The sequence below is a fragment of the Microcaecilia unicolor genome, chromosome 11 (assembly GCF_901765095.1).
Source record: "Microcaecilia unicolor chromosome 11, aMicUni1.1, whole genome shotgun sequence".
Taxonomy (NCBI): Eukaryota; Metazoa; Chordata; class Amphibia; order Gymnophiona; family Siphonopidae; genus Microcaecilia; species Microcaecilia unicolor.
Window position 1 is genome coordinate 28,898,064 of NC_044041.1, and position 20,365 is coordinate 28,918,428.

At 46.4% G+C, this 20,365-nt stretch overlaps 1 protein-coding gene across 2 annotated transcripts in view; it reads left to right on the forward strand.

Moving 5' to 3' along the window:
* The window catches only part of SVOP (SV2 related protein), a 98,971-nt gene extending 81,301 nt beyond the window's left edge, over positions 1-17,670 (forward strand). For both annotated transcript variants that reach the window (XM_030219242.1, XM_030219241.1), the window contains exons 13-16: positions 3,255-3,366; positions 5,443-5,524; positions 11,328-11,417; positions 16,052-17,670. In XM_030219242.1, the coding sequence (XP_030075102.1) occupies positions 3,255-3,366; positions 5,443-5,524; positions 11,328-11,417; positions 16,052-16,258 (491 nt within the window). In that variant the 3' untranslated portion in view covers positions 16,259-17,670. The remainder of the gene's footprint in view (positions 1-3,254; positions 3,367-5,442; positions 5,525-11,327; positions 11,418-16,051) is intronic.
* Positions 17,671-20,365: the final 2,695 nt, after the last annotated feature.

The following is a 20,365-nucleotide window of genomic DNA, read 5'->3' on the forward strand; positions in this document are numbered from 1 at the left end:
TTTGTTTTATTGTTTGATATAATGATCTTGATTTCTGATCATGTTGTATTTAAAAATATATGTATGTATAGCAATTTTTCAATTATATTCAAGAAATACACATTGAATGAAGGAAATAATACCAGAAATTTACCACAATATTAAGAATATTAAAAAAATAAAAGCAGAAAAACAAACTTTAGCCCACAATATTTGGCATCCAAGAATTAGGAAAAGGATTATGTTATATTTGTGGGTTAAAATTTTATGTATGTATTTATTTATTTATTTATTTCGCACCGAATAAACATGAACAATAAGTATAAAGATCTCTGGTTTGCTCTTATCCAGACAGGAGCACAAAGCCATTTTCAACCAGTTAATTTCTTGAACGTCATTAATCTCCCCTATACCACTGTCATGCACTACATATCCTCCATTCATAGCTCCGTGCGTACCGGGGCCTTTTTTACCACAGCAAGTAAAAAGCCCCCAGACAAACATGGCCATGCGGTAAGAGAACTCTTACTGCGTGGTCATGCAGGGGAAACCCTTACTGCCACCCATTGAGGTGGCGATAAGGGCTCCCATGGTAATTACCGCCAAATTACCACTGCACAAGCCTTTTCTGGGGGTTTTCTTTTTTCCCCTGGAAATGGCGCACACTTAGGGTGGAACTACCACTGGCGGCTGCGTTGGGCTGGTGGTAATCCCGATTTAGAGGGCTAACCAACACTTTGAAAAAGACCCCCTGAGTGTGTAGTTGAATCTATGTGCGCTTCCCATGTGTGCTTGGGGGGGGGGGGCGGAGAGTAGATGTACCCGCTGTTAATTGGTTAGTGCAGCTACATTGCCACGCACCAACTGATTAATGCATGGTGAGAGGAGGAGTAGCCTAGTGGTTAGTGCAGCGGACTCTGATCCTGGGGAACTGAGTTTGATTCCCACTGCAGCTCCTTGTGACTCTGGGCAAGTCACTTAACCCTTCATTACCCCTGGTACAAATAAGTACCTGTATATATGTAAACTGCTTTAAATGTAGTTGCAAAAACCTCAGAAAGGCAGTATATCAAGTCCCATTTCCCTATTTGAGATTCTACATGGAATGTTGCTGTTGCTACTATTTGAGATTCTGGAATGTTGCTACTATTTGAAGATTCTACATGGAATGTTGCTAGTGGAGGAGTAGCCTAGTGGTTAGTGCAGTGGACTTTGATCCTGGGGAACTGAGTTCAATTCCCACTGCAGCTCCTTGTGACTCTGGGCAAGGTACTTAACCCTCCATTGCCCCTGGTACAAAATAAGTACCTGAATATATGTAAACCACTTGGAATGTAGTTGCAAAAACCTCAGAAAGGCAGTATATCAAGTCCCATTTCCCTATTTGAGATTCTACATGGAATGTTGCTGTTGCTACTATTTGAGATTCTGGAATGTTGCTACTATTTGAAGATTCTACATGGAATGTTGCTAGTGGAGGAGTAGCCTAGTGGTTAGTGCAGTGGACTTTGATCCTGGGGAACCGAGTTCAATTCCCACTGCAGCTCCTTGTGACTCTGGGCAAGTCACTTAACCCTCCATTGCCCCTGGTACAAAATAAGTACCTGAATATATGTAAACCGCTTGGAATGTAGTTGCAAAAACCTCAGAAAGGCGGTATATCAAGTCCCATTTCCCTTCCCTTAGTGCGGGAGTGCTTACTGCCTAGTCAATAGGTAAGGGGTACAGCACTAAGAGCCACATGCTGATTTGGAAATTAGCACTTGGCCATTAATTGAAGAAATAGAAAATTGGTCATTTTACTGCCACGCTAAAAGTGGCCTCAGCACATGGGGAAACCCCACGCGCTAGTCATAGCACAGACCACCTTGTATCACAGCTTAGCAAAAGGGCTTCTATATGTACATTTTAGTGGTTATGCACTCTTTGTCTTATTGATTGTTATGCTTCCAAGTTAATATTCAAATGCTGTGATCAGCGTTTGTTAAACACTGGCCAAGGCATTTTTATGTGATTTTTTTTTTATGTATGTTTTTTGTTCGCCACCCTGGATAAGGGCAAGCTATAAGTAATAAATCCAATCCAATTACATATATTTCACACCACTATCCAGAAAGCGAGTGGTGCTGAATATACATAACCTGTAGTGACTACCACTGGCTCTACAAATAGAGGGGCCCTTTTACTAAGCCGCGTAAGCGTCTACATGCGCCCAATGCGTGCCAAAATGGAGTTACTGCCCAGCTACCACATGGATATTGCAGTAATTTCATTTTTGGCGCATGTCCGAAAAATTATTTTTATTTTCTGGCGTGCGTCCGCTACATGCACCAAGCGGCATTTGACGTGCGTAGGTCATTACCGCCTGGTTACCGCGTGAGACTTAACCGCTAGGTCAATGGCTGGCAGTAAGGTCTCGGACCCAAAATGGACGCGCATCAATTTTTATTTTGCCGCACGCCCATTTTCGGCAAAAATGTTTAAAAAGGCATTTTTTTTGCAGGCGTGCTGAAAAATGGATCTGTGCACGCCCAAAACACGCGCCTACACTACCGCAGGCCATTTTTCAGCGCATCTTAGTAAAAGGACCCCAGAGCCACCATTTTTATTTTATTTTATGTATTTATTTATTTGTAGCATTTGTATCCCACTTATTCCCACCGATTTGCAGGCTCAATGTGGCTTACATTTGCTGTAATGGCGGTTGCCATTTCCGGGTTACGAATGGTATTTTTTTAAGGTGCATACATACATGGTAACATACATGAAACATAATATATATGGAATAGATCATGGTATATGCATATACCATGTGCATACATACATGGTGAAGAGTATTGCATTATAGTATTGCATGAAGGTTTTTGAGTAATAAATTGGATTGTAGCATATATTAGGTCGTCGACTGTAGGGAGTCCCTATTCGACATAAGGTTTAAAGTGGTAGTGCTTGATCATTCATAGCAAAGTGGTTAAGCAGTCATGTGATAAAAGTTCAGTTTTGCTGTCCTAAATTAACCCACATAGCTATACAGGTAGCAGCAAAATACTGCCATCTATTGGTAGAGGTAGGCAGAACGTCCACACGCTACTCTCAATCCAGATAGTGCTGGGGTGATCTGTAAGAATTTTCAGTGGCACTGTACAGATATCTGCTATTGAATATCAGGCCATTATCTTTTAATTCTTCTATTTTACCCCATTTTGAGCAGCTGGATTGGAAAGGTGGCTGACCAGTATGTATAAACAAATATTTTTCTCCCTCTTCTTTGGCAGGCGTTCTAGTGACATTGTGGATTATTGACCGGCTAGGTCGCAAGAAAACGATGGCACTGTCCTTCCTGGTTTTCTCATTCTGTGCTCTTCTGCTGTTTCTCTGTGTTGGAAGGTGGGCACAGAGCTGCGAAATAATAAACATTGCAACCAGAGATGATCCGTGCATTTGGCCATAGTTAACAATGCTGGGATATTCTGGGTTTTAGGCGATCCACATAGAATATTCACAATTATTTGCATAAATGGGCAGCCCCAGGTCGCTGAAGTAGGAACTGAGATATGCAGGTCAATGCATCTCAAGTTTCACTGGTGTTTTAGAACAGGATCGGCCGATGTGGAGCCTGTTCTGAAATACAGGAGACATGGATTTTTATGCGTCGCGTGAGTGCAGCATAAATACTCAATTTAAAAGAATTTAACGTTATAATATTGACTAGTTCAAACAAAGCCAGTACATAACCCGTTATCTTTGTGGTCTTACAAACATAACCAAGGATGCTGTCAAAGTGAGCGGTTTCCCATGCCTGTTTAGCATTTGAGGGGGACAAAAACCACTGCGGGGAATTAATGGGGCAACCTGCCCTCACACCTCCTGTGGAGTGCTGATCAATAGCAGCTGTTTCCCAAATCCTAAATGTGCTTGAGAGCAGCTGTAACTTCTGATGTCGCTCTTGTAGGACTTTGACATTGAGTTCCCTTCTGAAATGGGGACTAAATGTCTATGAACTTGCCACACCCTTGTCCCACCCAAAACACACCCAGACCACACCCCTTACCATTTGCAAGCACATGGGTTTGATACGTGCGTATCCCAGCTTTCTAAAACAGGGGCTTAGATAAACATTTAAGTGCTGGTTTATGCGTGTGTCAAAAGTAAATAGGGTTTGTAAAATGAGGGTCTTAGTCTGAGAAGTGCGAATACGTCTAGCTTGCTTACCCTAACAACCAGATCTGTTTGTGGTGCTCAGAGGTGAAAGTTGAAAATCTCTGCCCCAGTCATCTTGAAGAGAGTTAGGTTTGAGCATCTTCAGATCAGCCTGATTCCACTAAATGTCTTGGCCAGGCACTAGGAATGAAATTGTGTATTGATAGTAAAGCCCTAACATTTTAGTTAATCATTTTATTATCAACCACAAGTGGTTTACCTAGCTGTCACAATTTCAGGGGGGTAAATGCTGGTCATTTTTAATTTTGTTCAGGCCACAGACAAGACCAGGGGACAGCTGTAGAGTTGTTCAATATCTAAAATCAAAGATTTCACCTTTAGTGGGTAATATAGAGGGTGACCAAACCCATGGTATTCGGTTTTTCAGTCAAAACTGAATCTGTGGCAGAAAGTCACCACTCAGTGTCAGCCGAAATGAAAGCAGAAACCATTGCTCCCCGGCAGAAACCAGCCCTCTCAGGCCACTCATCCCCTTGACCACAAACTCTGACCACCCCTAGTTCCCCCTGGGCCTATCAGCCTATTGGCTGCAGTCTCAAAATGGCTGCTGCAACCTCCCATGGCAGCCTCACAAGACCGCTGCAGGAAGTCTTGGCAGCCATTATGACTGCGGAGCTGGCACGGGCAAGGTCAACTGGGGATTGTTCCTGCCCCAATGAAGCCACTAAAGCTTCTAAGGTAGGCCTGGGGAGGGCCTATGGGTGGTGGAAAGGTGGAGCTTGTGGTGGTGGAAGGGGGCATAGAGTGGTTTTATTGTGGCCATGGGGGGAGGAGATCGGTTTCAGCCGAAAATGCACTGGCATTTTCATCCGTAAGTGAAGCATGGCTGAATCTGGATTTTGGGCTGGTTTTGGCTTACTGAAATTTTGCCTCTAGGGTAGTAGCCTAACAGAGCAGTGAGCTGAGAACCAGAGAAGTCAGGGTGGCTCCTTGTGATCTTGGGCAAGTCACTTAATCCTTCATCACCTCAGGTAGAAAATTAGATTGTAAGCCCTCTAGGGACAGTCAAATGCCTTCTCTATCTGAATGTAAATTGCCTTGAACTACTGCAAAAGGCCTGAGCTAAATCCATAACGTCTACAAAGTCACATGAAAATGTTTGCACCTTGTGATTCTGAAAACATGATTTTTGTCTTTATATGTTCTGATGAGGTCACCAGGACCCTGGATGCAGCCTCTTGCTGGCATTTCCCTGCTTCCTGTCAGCCATATTGTAACACAAACTGCTCTGTTCTCACCTAGGAATGTGCTCACTGTTTTACTGTTCATTGCAAGAGCCTTTATCTCCGGTGGATTCCAGGCTGCCTATGTGTATACACCTGAGGTAAGAATTGCTTTGCTTGTGATTAGTTTCATGGGGGATTTTAATGGTATTTTTTGACCTGGCAGTCCTTTCATCTTGCTGCTCAATCGGTATTGGCCTTTATTGGACAATGACGCCACAAACCCTTTTTACAAGTGCCTGGCACACTCCTTCTTTCCTATGGCCTTCCCTAGCCTAAACTTTGCAATGCTGAGAGCCATAGACTTAGGGTTACCATATGTCCGGATTTACCCGGACATGTCCTCTTTTTGAGGACATGTCCGGGCAACCGGGCAGGTTTTGCCAATCTGCCCGTTTGTCCAGAAATCCGGACAAACGGGCAGATTGCTAGCCTCCCCTCCCCTTACTTACTACTCCCCTGGTGGTCTAGTGACCTCTTCTGCCTTCATGACCTTGCAAGGTCACTTCAACTCTTGGCGGCCATTTTGAATCGGCGCCGAGATCAGCAACAGGAAGGATGCATGCAGGACAGTGCTCCGGGCAGGAAAGAGGGGGCTCTTTCCTGCCCCGAAGAGGCCACTAGACCACCAGGGCAGTAGTAAGGGGAGGGGGGTGACGGGGAGGGGGGCGACGGGGTATGTGACAGGGGGAAGGGGAAAATGTGACAGGGGGTGGAGCGAGGGTGTGAAAGGGGGGTGTGAAAGGGGGGTGTGGTGGGGGCAGGGCATGTGTCCTCCTTTTAGGGGGACAAAATATGGTAACCCTACACAGACTACCATTCCCCTCAAGAAGCTGGTACTCATACTTGAGCAATGGCTGAAACACCCCTTTCCATTAAATGGCCCCAATCAGGGGCTATGAAACTGTCATTGCAGTATCCCTTACCCTGGTTGACTCAGGGAGCAAAAACCAAGTCCAGAGAGCACACCCAGGTCTTTTGCATAATATTGTGTGAAGCGCAACCGCTGAGCTAGTGGGCCGGCCCCTGGTTGCTTTATTTTACTTTATTTGAGTATATGTTTCGTCAAAAACATCTTGAGGTGAATACCAATATAAAACATTAAATATACAAAATGTCAACATTAAAAATACAGTATATATAAAAATACAATCCCTCCTCTCTCTCTCTCTCTCTCTCTCTCACACACACACACACACACACACACACACACACACACAATATACAAAATTTTCCATCATTTTGGGTGTCACGAGTTTCATTAAAAAGGGAAGTTCCAGTATGTCTCTGCCAAAACAGCAGGAGGGCCTAAAAGGTACACCCATACCCCATCAACCACTGCAGCTTTAAGGAATCTCCCCCCCCCCCAAACACCTCCCCAAAACAGTGGGGATAAAGACAGAGAGCCCCAAGAGTCCCAGTAGCTGCAGTCTTACATGGGAGGGTCTAAGAGGGAGATGCAGAAAGTCTTGCAGTAGAGTTACACGTGGCTGTCTGAGTGCACAGCTTCTACTGTGAGCTTAATAGCACAGAATGCAGCAAACAAATCATATGCAAATTTTATGTGCGGCAAAAATGGAAGGAGTATGCCAGACACATGCGCACAAGGTTTTGCGGTAAGCGCTGCTTTTTTTGTGTGCATGTCTAAACCAAAATTGAAAATGACAATACACATCGGCGTCTGTTCTTCAGCGCCTAAACATGAGCCTTTCAAAACTTTTTCAGAGGTTCATATTTGGGCGCAGAACAGGCACCGATGTGTGGAGTGTTGGCACGATTTGGGTTTCTGCCAGGTACTTGTGACCTGGCTTGGCCACTGTTTGGAAAACAGGATCCTGGGCCAGATGGACCATTGGTCTGACCTAGTATGGCTACTCTTATGTTCTTATGTAACTTCCAAACACACCTGGATAAATTGCCTAAACACGTTACATCTTATGAACTCCAGAAATAAGCTCTCTTTGGCACAATGCAAGTACTACGGCGAGCATTAGCAGTAAACTTGAGAGACTGTGATCATATTCCTCATACCCTGGCTTAGGAGTGAGGTTCATTCCTCTCATGATATGTGCAGAACTAACCCATTTGGAGAAATTGTCTCTTCCATCCCCCACCTCCAAGTACATATAACTCTTTGCCGGAGGATGTGGTAATAGCGGTTAGTGTATCTGAGTTCAAAAAAGGCTTGGACAAATTCCTGGAGGAAAAGTCCATAGTCTGCTATTGAGACAGACATGGGAAGCAACTGCTTGCCCTGGGATTTGTAGTATGGAATGTTGCTACTCTTTGAGATTCTGCATGGAATCTTGTCAGTCTTTAGGATTCCAGAATCTTGCTATTCTTTGGGGTTCTATATGGAATGTTGCTACTCTTTGAGATTCTGCATGGAATCTTGTCACTCTTTAGGATTCCAGAATCTTGCTATTCTTTGGGGTTCTATATGGAATGTTGCTACACTTTAAGATTCTGCATGGAATCTTGTCACTCTTTAGGATTCCAGAATTTTGCTATTCTTTGGGGTTCGACATGGAGTGTTGCCACAATTTGGGTTTCTGCCAGGTACTTGCGACCTGTCTTGGCCACTGTTTGGAAAACAGGATACTGGGTTAAATGGACCATTGGTCTGACCCAGTATGGCTACTTTTATGTTCTTATGTAACTTCCAAACACAGCTGGATAAGTTGCCTAAACATGTCACATCTTAGAAACTCCAGAAAGAAGCTCTTTGACACAATGCAAGTGCTATGGTGACCGTTAGTAGTAAATTTGAGGGCCTGAGATCATACTCCACATGGCCTGCCTTAGTAGTGAGGTTCATTCCTGTCATAGTATGTCTACTACTACTACTACTACTACTACTATTTAGCATTTCTATAGCGCTACAAGGCGTACGCAGCGCTGCACAAACATAGAAGAAAGACAGTCCCTGCTCAAAGAGCTTACAATCTAATAGACAAAAAATAAAGTAAGCAAATCAAATCAATTAATGTGAATGGGAAGGAAGAGAGGAGGGTAGGTGGAGGCGAGTGGTTACAAGTGGTTACGAGTCAAAAGCAATGTTAAAGAGGTGGGCTTTCAGTCTAGATTTAAAGGTGGCCAAGGATGGGGCAAGACGTAGGGGCTCAGGAAATTTATTCCAGGCGTAGGGTGCAGCGAGACAGAAGGCGCGAAGTCTGGAGTTGGCAGTAGTGGAGAAGGGAACAGATAAGAAGGATTTACCATTGGAGCGGAGTGCACGGGAAGGGGTGTAGGGATGGGCGAGTGTGGAGAGATACTAACCCACTTGGAGAAAATGCTCTTGATTTAAAAAGGAATTAAACATCAGCTAAAAAATGTAAGGAGGAGAACATACCTGAGTGGCGATTACAACGATGGTACCCACTCAGCAGAATTTTCATGCAAATTTCACAATGTTTTGGATTCTATGCTAGGATGTTAGTTGATGCATATTTTTGCAACATTGCAATGTACCAAAACCGTCCTCCCAAGAGCCAGTATTTTATAACACGTTATAACAGTTACAATAGAAGACTCAAAGAAATGGGAGTGACCAAAACACAGCCCTGATATTCAGACCACGGGAGATAGCTGAGCTGTCTGCCGCAGTCCATGCTGTACCCCGATATTCAATGCCATGCCATTTCTGGTGACCAGCATTGAATATCCAGTTTAACTTTGGCTGGTTTCACCTTAACTGGCCAAGCCGATTTTCAGCCAGTTATTCCACCTATTGTGGTGGTCAAATATGGCCGCCAAACTTAGCCGGCTCCATGATGAGAATCGCAGGATAGCCGGTTATATCGCGTGATATAACCGGCTATCTTTAAACTGCTAACCAGCAACATTCAGCACCGGATAGCTGGTCAGGTGCTGTTTCAGCAGTCATTTCTCTTTAAATATCGAGCACAATATGTTCCAGGAAAAAAATGAGTAGGTCTTTATTCACAATAGCACAAATAGACAGTCCCAAATGAAGATGGACCCAACACAGACTGTTGTTTTGGCTCTCAAGCCTTCATCAGGAGTCCTCTTAAATACAATACAAAGAAAAATAACAAATTAATACATAAAAAACACAAATTTAAAATTGTGTTACAAAGATTTAAAATTATATGTCTAAACATAACGATACCATGATATTAGAAAGAAACCACAATGTTAAAACAAAGATGATGTGTCTGAATCATAACCTTATGCAGTACCAAAAGTGACCAGTCAAATGAAACACAGAAAAATGGGTGTCAACTGAAAAGTAACCAACATGTAATTTAAAAATTACAATATGAAAATGAACCAACATATAATTTAAAAATTCGAACCAACGTATAATTTTAAAGGATGTCTGTGTCATTCCCTTATGCGATAACAAAAGTGACCAGATGAATGAAACACAAAGAAGTGTTGGTTAGCTTTTTTGGTTAGTTCAACCACTTATTTTCAGACTCCAATGCAGCAGGCACATTCTGCTCTATCCCCTCCCTTCCAAGCAGCCTGAAAGGAAGAGGAGGAGGGGAGGTGGTGAGCCTGGACAGGAACACAGAACTGTAACTACTCCCTAATCCAATCCCTCTTCTCCTGCTGCTCCTGGCTCACCCAAGCCTTTTCCTTTTTATCTACAAATTAAGCCCAGGCTATAACTCTTGATTTACTGAAGAGCAATACATTAATTAAAAGAAATGAACTCCCAACACTTTGATAGGAAAGTACATTGTCTCAAAGACCAAACATTCCACTAAAACCATACAAATCAAGTAAAAATGTTAAAACACCAAAATGCAAGGTGCCCAGTCAACGCTCAACCTCCAGGAGAGTCACACCCAATGCTGTCTTAAAATACTTTGCTTTAAACACTTGTTTAAACCACCTCAAAGGTCCTTCGGATCTCGCTGCCTACTGCAAGGCATTTTTCAAATTAGGAGCCAATTAAAAGAATGCCTCCCTCCCTCATAACCACCCTACGAGTCTGCAATAAAACAGGCACTTGTAATAGCAAGGCAACTTTACATTTACAGAAGTCGTACATCCAAAACATTGTGAAGTTTGCATGAAAATTCTGCTGTTTTGGAGCCATCCTTGCAATCTCCGCCCAGGCATATTCACCTCCTTAGATCTGCTATTCGCACAAGTGACATGCATGAACCTCATGCAAACTACTTTGAACGTTTGCCGGTTATAGTTGCATATATCTTTATCACTATGTCATGTCCATGTTTCATTTTTAGGAGTGTTCATGTTTTGATATTCTTACTGATAACTCAGCAAGCGAATTAGTCAAATCATGCTCATTCTACAAGATCAATCTTAATCAAAGCCGGGGGAGGGGGTAAAGTGGGTAATGTGGAGGGATGCGGGATCATGTGTAGAGACTCATTGAGGGCCTCATTTGTATAAATGGTAAGGGCTGAAAAACAGAAAAGGACAGAAATACGGGGTCATAAGAACATAAGAGTATGCATACTGGGGCAGACCGATGGTCCGTCTAGCCCAGTATCCTGCTTCCTATCCAGGTCACAAGTACCTGGCAAAATCTCAGATAGTAGCAAGATTCCATGCTACTATTCCCGGGGAGAGCAGTGGCTTCCCCATTTCTATCTCAATAGCAGATTACGGACCTTTCCTCCAGGAACTTGTGCAAACCTTTTTTTAAACCCAGATATGCTGACCGCTGTTACCACATCTTCTGGTAATGGGCTCCGGAGCTTAACAATTCATTGAGTGAAAAAATATTTCCTCCTATTCGTTTTAAGACACAGTCACTCAACAGTAGGGCCAACCCTGATCAAAGCAGAGAGGATAGGATGGTAGAATCCATGTCCTAGGCTCTTCTTGTAACTCCCCCATCTGTGGTGAAGACGGAAAGTTCTGGAGAGCACTCACTTGGTGCGTTTTTACTCTATTTCACAGGTTTATCCAACAGCTACTCGGGCTTTGGGCTTGGGAACCTGCAGTGGAATGGCTCGGGTTGGAGCTCTGATAACTCCATTCATTGCACAGGTAGAGCAAGCCATTTTTATCTAGTCTGCATGCTGTTTTGTTGTGAGCAGGGGCGTAGCCAGACTTCAGCGGGAGGGAGGTCCAGAGCCCGAGGTGAGAGGGCACATTTTAGCCCCCCCCCCCCGCCAGCACCAACAACAACAACTTTGACCCCCCCCCCCGCCGCCGACCCTCTCGCCCGCCCGCTGTCGCCTACCTTTGCTGGCGAAGGACCCCAGCCCCCACCAGCCAAGGTCCTCTTCTTCCTTCGTTCTGTTTCTGAGTCTGACGTCCTCACAGAAACAGAACTAAGCCTTGCGATCTGCAGGGCTTCGTTCTGTTTCTGTGAGTCTGACGTCCTGCATGTTGTACGTGCAGGACGTCAGACCCAGTAACAAAATGAAGGAAGAAGACTTTGGCTGGTGGGGGTCGGGGTCCTCCGCCAGCAAAGGTAGCAGACGGCGACGGCGGGTTGGCGGCGGGAGGGGGGTTGAGAGGGTCGTCGGCAGGGGAGTCCAGGACCAAATCTACAGGAGCCCAGGCCCCCGTGGCCCCATAGTAGCTACGCCACTGGTTGTGAGAGAAGACCAAGATCGTTCCCTGCTACAGAAAGCATGCGTTTAATTGCTGATAATCAGTATTAAATGAAGGATTAGCATCATGATGCCAAAACCATAAGGAGGTTTGTAGGAAAATGTGCACTCGGCGGATTGGCCCTCCCGCCCGCCCCTCACCGCCTTCCATGTATGTTCTCGCGGGTGGGGGGATGTTGCGCTACGGAGGGGGGAGGGTGCGTTGCACCCGGGGGGGGTTGGGGGGTGCGCAGCGGCGACCCGCCCTGAGTGTCAGCTGCCCTCGCGACGCCACTGAGAATAAGTATTCTATTACAGAATAATTGTAAGCGCTCTGGAGACAGGGAAATACCTAGATCACCTGAATGTAACTGACCGTGAACTAGGCTAAAATAACTTCTAGCATAACCCGATATTGGCATTCTTACTGCTGGATTCTATATAGAGCTCCTAGCATTCCGCGCTGAAATCTAAGCGCATTCCATAACAACGCGTGTAAGTTAATTGGCTTAACAAGCTAATCAACATTAATAAGGACACTTAACAAGCAATAATGAGCTCTTACTGGCAATAATTAGAATTTACATGCACAACTCACAAAGCGTATTCTGCAAGAAACTGCGCCTAAATTCTAAGGCGTGTAGTTCAAAAGGGGCTTGGCTAAGGGTGGGGAAATGGGTGTTTTGTGGGCGTTCCTAAATTTACGCACGTAGTTACAAAATATGGCCCATGCACGTAAATCTACGTGCTGGGATTTATGCCAAAATGGAGGACCGTAGTTTTAGGTGCTGGGATATCAACTAAGTGTATTCTATATACCGCACCTAAATCTAGGTTGCCACTTATAGAATATGCTTAGCCAGAAATGTTTACAGCATGGATTTTTTAGGTGCCTTATACAGAATCTGGCCCTACACATGTAACTGCCAAGCCATATTCGGCGGCACTTAACTGGTTACTGCCTCTAAATATCCCCGCTAGGTTAAGGGTGGACCAGGAGCAGGTCATAGACGAAGTGCAAACGTAGCCGGTTAGTGGCAACTGTCAGCCCGCTAATTGGCTAAATTTATTTATTGATTGTATGTATGTTATGTAAACCTCTTTGAATGCAAGTGCTAAAGCCACAGAAAGGTGATATATTTTTTTTGTTACATTTGTACCCCGTGCTTTCCCACTCATGGCAGGCTCAATGTGGCTTACATGGGACAATGGAGGGTTAAGTGACTTGCCCAGGGTCACAAGGAGCTGCCTGTGCCTGAAGTGGGAATCAAACTCAATTCCTCAGTTCCCCAGGACCAAAGTCCACCATCCTAACCACTAGGCCACTCCTCCACTGTTGCTACTATTTGAGATTCTACATGGATCACCAATGTGGCCACGCAGGCTTCTGCTTCTCTGAGTCTGAGTCTGCCCCAGGCCTGGCCCAGTCTCTCGGCAGCCCTGCTGGGGCAGATAGAGCAGGTCCTCCCACGCTGGGACTGCAAGCATCGTGGTACTGTGCTGTAAGGCCCAGATGATCAAAAGTAAATATGTGAGTGCTAGAGGCCACTAGTTCCAGACTAGCGCTCACATTTACACGGTGCCCATGATCAAAGGGCGTCCGGCGTGGGAGCTCAGGAACACCGCAGGGCTCATTATAATTATATTTAAATGAGCTCTGCGGTATTCCGCCCCTATGATCAGATCACAGCGCTCTAATCGTAGGGACAGAATAGCGCCTTAACCCTACGCCAACTCAGAGCTGGCATTAGGGTTAAGGCTCTATTCCCGCCCCCACACCCCCTCCCTTCAGTTAGGCAGCTCGGGTTGCCACCATGTCCTGGGGGTCCATTGGACCCCGCCATTGTTGATGCCCCCTGGGACCGTGACAAGGGGAGGCTGGAGGTCCAGCGGACCTCAGTCCCCCCGACCCCCCCCAACACGAGGGCAGGGGGAGCTGGAGGTCCCTTATATGGTAGGGAAGCCCCGCCCAGTGCATCCCAGGATGCACAGGGCAGGGCACCACCATTTTGTAGGAAGTGCTGGAAGAGGAGAGAGTGCTGCTCCATTCTCTTACAATGAAGTATGGGGGGCAGTTGGGGGACCACCAGGGTGGGTGGGGACTGGGTTTGGTAGCCCACTTGGGCCACCAGGGATTTTGTTTTGGGTGAAGGTAGGGGGGCTGGAGATCCACCGGAGGTCCAGCTTCCCTGCCCTCTTGTCAGGGGGGGGGGTTGGAGGGACAAATGTCCACTGGACCTCCAGCCCCCCTGTCGCTGTCCTGGGGTGGGTGCTTGGGGGGCACTAGGTCTCCAGGGCCATGCTTTTTGGGGGGGCAGCTCCTGTGTTTTACAGGTCCAGGCTATTGACAGCCCGGACCTGTCAAAAAAGTGCAAGAGGATTGTGCCTGAATCCTCCCCCACTTTCACCGTATGATAAACACTGGTGCTTAAATTTGCATAGTATTAGCATTGATCATTGGAGAGTTAATTCCCCGCGCTGTTCTGGGGCTATTTTTAGGGCACTGTTTCGGAACAGTGCAGGGAATTGATCATCGGTCTGTAAGTGTCCGTCTGTGTAGTAACTGCAGGGCAGAGGCTGGACATGCCCCCTGAATTTACTGCACAGGCTTGGCACTTACTGGGTGCTACTTTTTAGAAGTAATGCATAGCAAGTGCTTTTGTAAAAGAACCCCTTAACCTCTGATGCATAAATTGAAAAACCACAAACACAGCAAATCTGCATGATTTATATTGGCATATTCAGCAGTGCTGTAGCTGGATGTATGAGGCCACCAACCGCCCCGTGATTGCAGCCAAATAAATTTTGTGGCTGTCATGGAAATGCAGAATAATGATTCATCTGTGGAGAGCTCACCTAGGTCGTGACCCTAAATGAGGGTTTTGTGACCTTGTTTGGGGTGCTGACCCACACCGGGGCGGCCCAAGGCAATCTGCCACTCCAGGCAGGGATGAGAGGCCGCCCCTGCCCGCCCGTGTCCGGTCTGGCATCTCCCCCCTTCCCTCCTCAACCCTCTTCCCCGTCTTTACCTTACGTTTTTCTTTTCCAAAAGGCAGCAGAGATTTCCGTAAGCTGCTCTGCTGCGGTGCTGCCGGCCTTTTCGTTCTACTGTGTGTCCCACCTCTGAGGAAACAGGAAGTTACATCAAGAGGCGGGCCGCAGTAGGAAGAAGAGGCCGGTGCTGGCGGCAGGGCAGCCTAGGGGAATCGCTGCCGCCGTTTGGAAAAAAAAGAAATAAGGTAAATGTGGGGAAGAGGGTTGAGGAGGGAAGCGGAGAGCGCTGCTCCTGGAGAGTGCCTCCTGAGTCCCCCGCCTCAGGTGGCCTAATGGTAGGGCCGCCACTGGACCCAGAGTTTAGGAAACTCTGAACTAGACATTTGATATTATTTCTTAGATGTTTTTCTGAATTTTGACTTGCTATCTATAATTAGGGTTACCATATGTCCGGATTTACCCGGACATGTCCTCTTTTTGAGGACATGTCCGGGCAACCGGGCGGGTTTTGCCAATCTGCTCATTTGTCCGGATTTCCGGATTGCTAGCCTCCCCTCCCCTTACTTACTACTGCCCTGGTGGTCTAGTGACCTCTTCCGCCTTCGGGGCAGGAAAGAGTCCCCTCTTTCCTGCCCGGAACGCTGCCCTACGTGCATCCTTCCTGTTCGTGATCTTGGCGCCGATTCAAAATGGCCGCCACCGAGAGTTGAAGTGACCGCCGTTTGAATCAGCGCCGAGATCACGAACAGGAAGGATGCATGCAAGGCAGCGCTCCGGGCAGGAAAGAGCGGGTAAGGGGAGGGGGAGTGACGGGGTGTGTGCCAGGGGGGAGGGGAAAATGTGACAGGGGGTGGAATGAGGGCGTGAAAGGGGTGTGTGAAAGGGGCGGGGCGTGTGTCCTTTTTGAGAGACAAAATATGGTAACCCTATCTATAATGCACTGTCTGTTCATTTGTATCTAATTTTTTTAATGTGTTATTGGAAACCATCTATAGTGGGCTATATATGTTTTTAAATACATTTCATGCTTTCCCCAAATCTTAGGGCATGGTACCTCAATACTGTCCCATTCTTTCTCCTTTCCCTAAGGTGATGCTGGAATCCTCTGTGTATTTAACCTTGGTGGTTTACAGCGGATGCTGCGTTTTTGCAGCCATAGCGTCCTGCTTCCTCCCCATTGAAACAAAAGGCCGTGGCCTGCAGGAGTCCAGCCACCGGGAGTGGGGGCAGGAAATGGAAGGAAGAGGGACCCACAATACTGGTGTAATCCATTCAAGCTCTGGATCACAAGACTGAGAAAACAACAACAACAAAAGAAAATGGCAAGTTGCATAGAAACCCAAAATGCTGACCATGTTCCCACTGCCAGTCTCATCTATCAAAATACTAACTAGGGCATTTGATATGGACTTAAGAAAACTGTGGCCTCCATACCGTGTGCTCTTTCTCATGTAAATGTAGCTGTGTACAGGGGAATATTTGCTCCGGGTATTATTCCAGTTTGAAACCAAACCTTTCCATAGTTCGTTGTGTGTGCACGGTCAGGGTCACAGCTTAAAATGTCCAATAGGAAGTGGCTAGCTATCTGAATGAAATTCAGTGCTAGCTGTGAACAGAACGTATGTAATAGGCTGCCGTTAAACATGGTGGTTTCTATCCTCTGCAAAAAAAAAAAAAATGGGAATATTTACTAGATGCCTGCCTTGCACTTTTCAGTCTTAAAAAAAAAAAAAAAGCTTTTGAAAGTAGCAAACAGATGTTTTAGGTTTCCTTGCCAATATATTCTCTTCTTAGGAACTATGAATTATTAGGCATGGAGAAAGGGTGTTTAAGTAGTTGAGCGGTTTCTTCCACCTGTGCGCACAGGAGCGTCTGCGATTCCAGCTTTCTCTGTACGTCTCATACCTTCCGTGATTGGCTAGTGGGAGAACTGCATTCGAAGCTGCCAAGTTACCCTGTTCCAGGAGGGAAAGGTTTTGGCCAGTCCCTGGTTTTAAACTTACATCTGTAGTCTGTTTCTACCCCTGAGATCGGTGCTGGAGGTTCTTGTGATGCACCAGGATGGGATTGTCAGAAATCTAGGACTGTCCTAAAATCTCCGTCCTTGAATCTGACAGTTCTATATTTTGCAGTTTCTATGGAGCCAGAAAGATTAATTTCCTTCTGTTTGATGCCTTAATACGGGTTCCTTTAGCTGTGCTGTCGGCTGAGAGTTTCTGCCTGAGCCAATTCAGGTTCCTGCAATGGTGCAACCAAATTCAGCATGTTTACCCAGACAGCTGAGGAAAAATTGTGGAAAATCACTTAGGGGTAATTCTATAAATTGCTAATATTTTTGTGGGGAAATATGTGCTTAAATGATTAGCATAACGGCATATATATGCATTTGTGTGCACATAGGTGCATAAATGTCAAAATTCTGCTGTTCTCTAAGTATGCACATATCTTACCTGGCGCGTATGCTACAGATAGGCATACACAAAGGAAATGCCCGGGCAGGCCTTGCACTTACACATGTAGCTTAGAGAAAACCATATAAGTTATCAGAGCACTTACACCACTCTCAGTGGTGTAGTTATTCAAGGTGCATGTGTTGCATACACCCCCCCCCCCGCCCCTACCTTAAAATCATCTTTGCTCCAGTCTTCACCCAGGCAGCAGCACTTGTAGGCTGCCAGCGGCCTGTACCAGGACTTCCTCTCTGAACTGTCCCGCCCCTTCTGATGCAACTTCCTGTTTTGTGAAGGGTGGGACGATTTAGAGAGGAAGTTCCAGTGCAGGCCACAGGCAGCCTGTGAGTGCTACTGCTGCTGCCTGGGTGAAGACTGGAGCAGAGGTGATTTTAAGGTACTGGAGGAGGGGGGGAGACCAGAGCTGCCCAAGGGTCCTGATTTTTGAGAGGGAGATTTTAGTACATGACCCCAGCCCCGCTGCACTCTGCCTTCGCTTAGGGTTACCATATTTGCTGTGAGAAAAAAAAAGACACAAAATATAATTCAGTCATACCCCAATGTCACTCCCCGCCCCCTGTCACACCCTACCTTCCCCTGTCACACCCCTGCCCCACCACACCAAACCCCTGCACCACTGTGTCACCTTGACCCCCCCCCCCAAGAAAGCCAGACTCCCTTTCTCTCCCCCCAAGTATATCCCCTCCCCAATCTTTTTTCCAGCCTCCCTCTACCCATATGACTCCATTCACATCACCTCCCCTCCCCTCCTGTACCTTATCATAGTGCCCTGGTAATGTAGTGGCCTCTTCAGATCCCCCTCTTTCCTGCCGGGATCTGCCGCAGACCTCTTGCGGAAGTCTTGCAAAGTTGCTGCTTGACCTCTTGGCAGCCATTTTGAAGCAGTACCTGGAGCAAGAGGTCTGCAGCTGCGCCGGGCGGGAAAGAGAGGGCTCTTTCCTGCTCCAAAGAGGCCACTAGATCACCAGGGCACGATAATAAGGTAAAGGAGGGGAGAGGAGGATAGGACACCCTGAGGTCCCCCTGCCCGTCCGCCCGCAAACCTGGACAAACGGGCAGGCTGGCAAAACCCGCCCGGATGTGTCCTTAAAAAGGACATGTCTGGGCAAAACCAGACATATGGTAACCCTACCTTGGCTCCACCCACTCTACCTCATGGCTCCACCCTGGCACACCTCAATCCCACAGCTGTTCCAGAGAATATTTTATTTACACCAGTGACAGCAGGGACGGGTAAGAGGGAGTGTTTCAGTTCACTCTATTACACCCCCTATCCAGCGTCTATTCCCCTCAGGGACATAACTGCGAGGGGGCATTGGTCCCCCTCCCTCCACTTTGAGCTTAAGCCCACTCCAAAATTGTGGCACTGGTTGAATCGCTGGTGGAGCTGCCCAGGCTCTGCTAGTTGAACAGGTCCACTGCATGAGCCCCCTACCATGCTGTTTGAGCAGGGCAGCAGTTGGCAGCCTGCTTCAGCCGCCAATGCCAGTCCTCTCGCACTTGAAAATGGAAAATAAGATGATACCTTTTTATTGTATTAGCCTAATACCTTTTTCAATTAGCTTTCAGAGGCCCAAACCTCCTGCCTGAGGTTAGGTCAGAACAGTATACTGCTGTTATGGTATCCTCTTCTGACCTGAGGAAGAAAGTGTTGGTCTGTGATGGTTAATCAAAAATGTATTAAAATCAGTCCAGTATAAAGTTATCACCTTATTTTCTATGTTGTGTTTTATTTGCATTTATTAACCTTTATTAACACAGCTATCACATTACTTTATCCTAAATTAAAAAAATATATATATCTGTACCTTTGTAGTCTGGCCATTTACTTTTTCTAATTGTGTTGGTCCCATCTCTTGATTCTGCTTTCCTTTGTCTTCTCTTAACTCTCTTGCCAGGGTTTTCTGTTCATTTGTCATTTTTCTCTCTCCTTTTTCTTTGTTTTCAATTTATTTTTCTGCCTATCTATGTCCAGATTTAATTCATTCTTACTATCCAGTCTTTAATTTCCCTCTTTTTACATCTACCTATGGCTTTTCCTCACCCTTGTTCTCCCCATGCTCCTTCCTCTTGTTCTCCAGTCTTTCACTAACTCTATCCTCTCCTTCTTTCCATCCAGCAGTTCCCCTCTTTCTCTCCCTACTGTTCCACCCAGCAGCTCCTCTTTCTTTCCCTATCCTTCCAGTGTCTTCCCTCTTTCTCTCCCCATCCTTCCACCCATCTACCCCAATCCTTCCATCCAGTGTGTCCCTCTCTCCCAATTCTGCTAGCCAGTGTTTCTCTCTCTACCCTTTTCAGTGTGTCCCCTCTCCCTCTCTCCGTATCCTTCTATCCAGCATCTCTTGTCTTTCTCCCTACTCTTCCATCCAGTGTCTTCCCTCTTTCTCTACCCATCCTTCCATCCACATCTATCCTTTCTCCCAATCCTTCCATCCAGTGTCTCTTTCTTTCTCTCTGTCTCTTCCCTTCTTTCCATCTAATGTGTGTGTGTGTCTCTCTCTCCTCATCCTTCCAGTGTCTCCTCTTTCTCCCCTACCCTTCTGTCCAGCATCTTCCCTCTTTCTCTCCTGCCCTTTTCCATGCCCCGTCTTTCTCTCCCCATCTTTCCACTCATCTCTTTCTGTACCCCTGTTCCATACAGCGTCCCCACTCTTCTATAATTTCTCCCCTCTGCTCTCTCCATTCAGCACCTCCTGCATCCCTCCTCATGCCCTTTCCCCCTCTCCCCCCCCCCCCCCCCCGGTATCTGTTTCCTGGCCACTGCTGCTTTTCCCAATGAGCAGGCAGTGTGGAAGAAATGTTGGAAGATGATCCCCTGCCTGGCAGTGTGTCTCAGCGGGAGACTTTCCCACTTTAGCGGGAGTGTGGGAGATGACCTGCCAAAGCGGGAGTCTCCCACTGAATGCGGGAGACTTGGCAGGTCTGGGGGAGA